This window comes from Myotis davidii, unplaced genomic scaffold, assembly GCF_000327345.1.
Source record: "Myotis davidii unplaced genomic scaffold, ASM32734v1 scaffold914, whole genome shotgun sequence".
Taxonomy (NCBI): Eukaryota; Metazoa; Chordata; class Mammalia; order Chiroptera; family Vespertilionidae; genus Myotis; species Myotis davidii.
Genome location: NW_006285484.1, coordinates 45274 through 50536, shown reverse-complemented (window position 1 = coordinate 50536; position 5263 = coordinate 45274). Strand labels below are relative to the sequence as shown.

General features: G+C 42.9%; 2 protein-coding genes across 2 annotated transcripts in view; one reads left to right on the top strand and one right to left on the bottom strand.

Annotated features, from left to right (window-relative positions):
• The window catches only part of FAM117B (family with sequence similarity 117 member B), a 78344-nt gene that overhangs the window by 35333 nt on the left and 37748 nt on the right, over nucleotides 1–5263 (top strand). The window lies entirely within an intron of this gene.
• LOC102768497 (T-cell surface glycoprotein CD1a) lies at nucleotides 1134–3184 on the bottom strand. Its single transcript, XM_015559099.1, has 4 exons — nucleotides 3124–3184; nucleotides 2539–2805; nucleotides 1753–2031; nucleotides 1134–1534 (listed from the first exon to the last, which is right to left on the bottom strand). Exons 1-4 carry the CDS (start codon nucleotides 3182–3184, stop codon nucleotides 1218–1220), a joined length of 924 nt encoding a protein of 307 aa, XP_015414585.1. The 3' UTR covers nucleotides 1134–1217.

Sequence of the window (5263 nt, the reverse complement as noted above, 5' to 3'; positions counted from 1 at the left end):
GGGTGTGGGGGGTGCGAGAAGATATTGGACAATAATTGTGCACCTATGGATGAGGACAGTGGGTGGGGAGTGAGGGCGGAGGGTGGGGTGGGAATTGGGTGGAGGGGAACTATGGGGGGGGAAAAGAGAAACAAATGTAATAATCTGAACAATAAAGATTTAATTAAAAAAAAAAGACATAGACTTTGTTCTTAAGCTTAAAAATCCAAAGGGGAAAAGGGCCTGCATAAACTGCAACAAAGGATAAAAAGTGTGAAGTAGATTCAGCAAAGTATGCTGAAAAGTATGGTGGGATTTCAGACACTGCTTCCACTTGTGAATCAGGGAAGGCCCCCATAAAGAAGTGACATCTGAAATGGGCCTGAGATTCATCAATTTTTCAATATGTAGCGGTTGCTAGGATCTCATTTTATCCAGAGTTAAAATAAGACTTTTCATCTCTGAACCTTGTCAGAAAGCAAGTCCTGCAAAATTACATTTAGCTCATATTAATAATGGATCATTAAACATAAATAAACAATAACAGTTGTACCAGGAGAGTTGAAAGCATATTATCACCATGTGTGTTCAAATATATCCTGAGTCCTTGGGCTGCTGGAATCTTATTTCAAAGGAAGAAGAGTGGGAGGAGGTTCACAGTGTGACCTAATAAGAACAGAGATGGAAGTTACTCTGCATGAGGTGGAGGTGAGAATTGAAGAGTAAAAGAAAGGGACTGAGGAAAGAAGGACTAAGAAGAGAGAAGGGGAAGGAGGGGAAGAGAGAGGGAATGAGGGAGGAAGATAAATAGGGAGTGGATAAAAGAACAGGAAAGATGGGCACAAAAAACTCACCAGCGCTTCCTTAGCCAAAATGCAAGAGCTGTCAGAAGCACCAGGGGCACCTTCGCTGCCAAGATGATCCAGCCCAGGGAACCTTGATGATGTTCTGTGGCTTTGGGTGCACACAAGGTGTCAGTTCAAACCCCCCCCCTGTTTACTGCCCTTCCCTGGTCTGCCTTTTTTCTTTGGAATGTTCTCATTAATCTCCTTTCTTCCTCTTTCTTCTCTCATCTCTCTTCAGAGATGAATCTTTCACCTCAACATCTTTCTACATCTGCAGGTCTCTCATTTTCAGCTCTTTTATTTATTGTATTAATTATTTTCATTCTTTGGGGTCTGGAGCCAATAATCCCAAATGTTTTACTTGGCTCTCCTGCTCTGCTTGTGGACCATTATCTACTCCCATTCCCAGTGTGGGCCCCAGTGTTTCTTACCCAAGTAGAGGAGGATGTCCTGGCCTCCTAGACTGCTATGTCTCACTCGGCAATACAGGCCAGATGTCTCAGTGGCTTCCACCTCCAAGAAAACCTCAAGGTACCATGTCCCATCAGCATTGGGCAAGATATCACTTTGTTGAGTGCCCTGTTGTAGGTGTTCACCTCTCATCCACTGTACCCAAATTGGCTTTGGATGGAAGCCAGAGACATGGCAAACCAGCATCTGTCGGTCAGGACCAGAATTAGAGCCAGTGGACAGCCAGGCCTCTGGTTTTACTGCAGAGAACAGGAGAGATACTCAGATAAGGACTCTAACACAGACTTGGAGGTTCATATCTTCACACCAGTTTAGACAGACAATCTATCCCACGCTGGGAATTGATAGATGTGTCTGTATAAACTTACGTGAAGATATAAACCTCCTCAATGTAAAGGGGACGTAGGAAGGTAAAGTTTAGAATAGAAAATGCTTGGAAGAAGGATGTGAGACTGACCTTTTCTCTGGAGATCTGCCTTCCCAGCATCAAAGAGGCCCAAAAGGAAACGTGGGCAGGTGTCCCAGAGTATCCTCTGTGTTATTATGTTGGCAACATGGTACTGATTGAATAGTCTACACACCTCCTGAGCTCTATTGTCACCCTTTGAAGATGGCAGCCATGAATTGTTCTGGAAGTTCAGGAGTTCTGATCCTTGATAAGCAAATTTCAGGAAGACTACCTTGCTTTCCCGAGGGTGCAGCTCACAGCCTCCTGTTATTTGTACCTCAAAGGGATCTAGGGAAGAAGGGTTATAAATTAGAGGAAAGAGAGAGTAAAGATGAAATTAGTGGAAGCAAAAAAGGAAATATAAGAGAGGTTTTTGGGGTATTAGAGGTAGTGGAACAAAGTTTAGTTTGATCAGAAGTTCAGAAAATGCATAATTGGTGCTAGTTGAAGGTGGGGGAAAAATGACATATTTTCTGGAAATTGAAGGGAGCAAATTGAAAGAAGGTGACATAAATGATGAGAGCAAGAGAATAAAGAAGGATTTAGTGTGAGAGTTGTGATTATAATCTAGGGCAGCAGTTGCCAACCGGTGGTCCATGGACCACTGGTGGTTCGTGAGGTCCAAAAGGTTGGCGACCGCTGATCTAGGGTGAATGTAATGCCATAGGTTACAATGAATGTACAGACAGAAATTGCTGAAGTGATTGAATGCAGGGAAAAATCGGAATAGGAAACTCACTGAGACACGCACATCCCACCCACATTGCACCTCCACATTTTGGGAATTGAACTTACACTCAAACTTCCATTCACTGACATGCTTGCGAATTACAAGTGGCAATTCGGTGTGTAACCTTCGGAAGAACTTTTCCATTTCTGTTATTTCCTTCTTGCTGAAGTTGCCTTTGGACCAAGGCCGCAGGAAAATAATACTGTAAGAGTTACTGTTCCAGCCATGAGTCTGCAACTCACCCAACCAAGCAGAGCCCCAGTTTTGTGTCCAGGAATGATTGTAGAAGGATGAGATATGGATCATGTGGAAGGAGATCTGCTCCTGGAAGGCTGTGTCAAAAGAACAGACATAATGTGGAGAAAAAAAGATATTGGGAAGGAGAGAGAATGAAGAAAGGTGTCAGAAAGGGAAAACTCAAAATCTGGAGATAAGGGAAGCCATTGTTATCTCAGCAAACATTCACCTGCCCAAGGCCCCATGCTTTACAAACAGCCTTCAGAAAAGCACAGGGTCCTAGAATATGGTATATTCAGAATGGAACTGTGCTGACATTCTCACTCTCCAGGTATGCCGTGAGGACAATGTGCATACACACCGCACGTTCCCCCCACCCCAACCCTGAACTGGGTAGTTGCTAGAATTCTTACCATCTTCATTGTCACCAGCTGCGAGGAGAACTGCTAGCAATGTAATCTGCAGAAACAGCATTTCAGTTACAGATGTTATTTCTTTCTCTCAGAAAGTTTGTCTTCGATTTGTGTTTTAAATAAACCTACCCCACAATATCTCTATTCTGACTTCCTTGTTCTACCAACAAACCACCAAAAAAAAACCACACAAAAAAAAACCCCACAAAAAACACACTCCAGTGCTCCTTCCCTAAACCCTAAACACCAATTCAGCCTCTCGTTTCCCCTCCAGTTCTGACTCTCTTCTCTGGCTTTCAGTATCTCCCCTCATTATCAGCCTTCATTCTGTTCATCTTTCTCTAATTCAGCCGCTATAGAATACATAAGTCTTATGTGGCATTGAAAAGTCAATTTACCTCTGGGGACATTTTATTTTCATTCAGACAATAAAAGCATAAAACTAATTGGCTTTCCTATTCCTACCTGATGTTCTTATGCCCCTGCTCTTTTCTGTAACTCTTGCCCTTTCTTGCCAAATTTAAATATTCCCCGAATAATCGCTTTTCTATCTAAGCCACATCCCACCTCATTCATATATCTGACATCTCATTAGTGGCTTTATTTGATTTTCAGAATCTCCTATGCCCTGTATAACAGTATAAACTACTACTCCATTATCCTTAGGGAAGAACCAGTAGCCATCACAGAGACCACAGGAACCTGGAAACATAAAGAAAAATCTCCTCTGACTTGCATTGATATATACCCAAATGAATATTTACCCAAAAGTCACTCAGCACCTGCCTGGAAATAAGCACCTTGCAACCCGCATAAATATCTAGTGGTCTACAAGGCAATCACTTTATTCAAGGAGCTTTTATTCTACTTAAGAAGAAAGCACATAAACCAAGAATTATAAATCTTGGCGTGCTGGATTTTATTATAATGTAGAGTCTAAACAAAAACAAGCCTTCTCAAAACAATATTTGGTAAAGTGGCAATCCTAACTGATGTTGCCCACTCAGAATCTTGACTTCAGTGGTTTGCTCAGGGTGTTAGGTCTGTATCCCTCTGCTGTACTGCATCCCCAACTCTAGCAGAATGCCTCCTGGCAAGGTGCTCAATGAATAATTTTGAATGATTAAATAATTTGGTTCAGGCTTCCAATTTTTTTAATTACGCAGATTTTTAACAATTTTTTAAGACATCAGAAATAATTATTTGTATTTCTACTTGGTGAAATGAGAATCTCATAAAGTTTTATTTTGAATTAAAATATATGCTTATAAGCATTATGTTTACACAGAGGGTTATGCTGTAAATCTCCCATTAGTAATAATTTTTAAAAACCAGTGATAGAGGAACCCAGATGGTGGCATAAGGTAAACACCTGTGCATGCTGCCTCTCACAACCACATCAAAACTACAACTAAAAGACAAAATGGCTATCATCCAGAACCACAGGAAAGCTGGCTGAGTGGAAGTTCTACAACTAGAAGGAAAGAAACAAAGCACATTGAGACTGGCTACAAGGTGTGGAGGCACAGAAGAGCGGAGGTAGGAAGGCGCGTGAAATGGGCTGGCAACTGGGTGTGCTATTTTTTTCATTCAGAAGGGAGATACAAGCTCCTGACTGCTCTGAACTCCAGTTTCCTGCGATACTCTGGGGTTCCAGACTCCTACGGGGAGAAACCGGACTGTCTGGCATCGGGTCAGAAAGTGAGGGTAACTTTCTTGCAGAGGTGCTCTCAGGGATTGTTGTTACTGCCTGGGGGCACGGGACATGGAGATGGCTGACTGGCAGCCATTGCTGTTTGCTCCGCCCTGGTGAGTCCCTGAGACCCTGCCCCACTCAATTTATAACCCCACCCAAGCTGTGCACAATGGCTTTTGCATATGAATGCCCTGTTCTTTTGCAGCCTAACCTAGCAAACTGCAGCTGGGTCAGAGAGCTCCAAAACTTCCAAACCCCAAACTAAGAGGAGAAATCTGCAGATCTCGCTGTAGTTCTTGCTGGGTGGCCTTAGGCAGTGGCTGACTTTGCATCTCCTTGGAGATCCAGGAGCCAGTGTATCCAGTGGTCAGTGTGAGACGATACCAGATTTCAACTCCTCACATCCATAAGTGACACACTCAAGAGGCAGACTCAGTGAGTGCC

Excerpts from the sequence above, each read along its gene's own strand:
- LOC102768497 (XM_015559099.1), bottom strand. The coding sequence starts at position 3,184 with ATGCTGTTTCTGCAGATTACATTGCTAGCAGTTCTCCTCGCAGCTGGT. Across the intron at positions 2,806-3,123 it reads AGCTGGTGACAATGAAGATG|CCTTCCAGGAGCAGATCTCC; the intron begins GTAAGAATTCTA and ends CTTTTGACACAG. Across the intron at positions 2,032-2,538 it reads CAGTGAATGGAAGTTTGAGT|ATCCCTTTGAGGTACAAATA; the intron begins GTAAGTTCAATT and ends CTTCTTCCCTAG.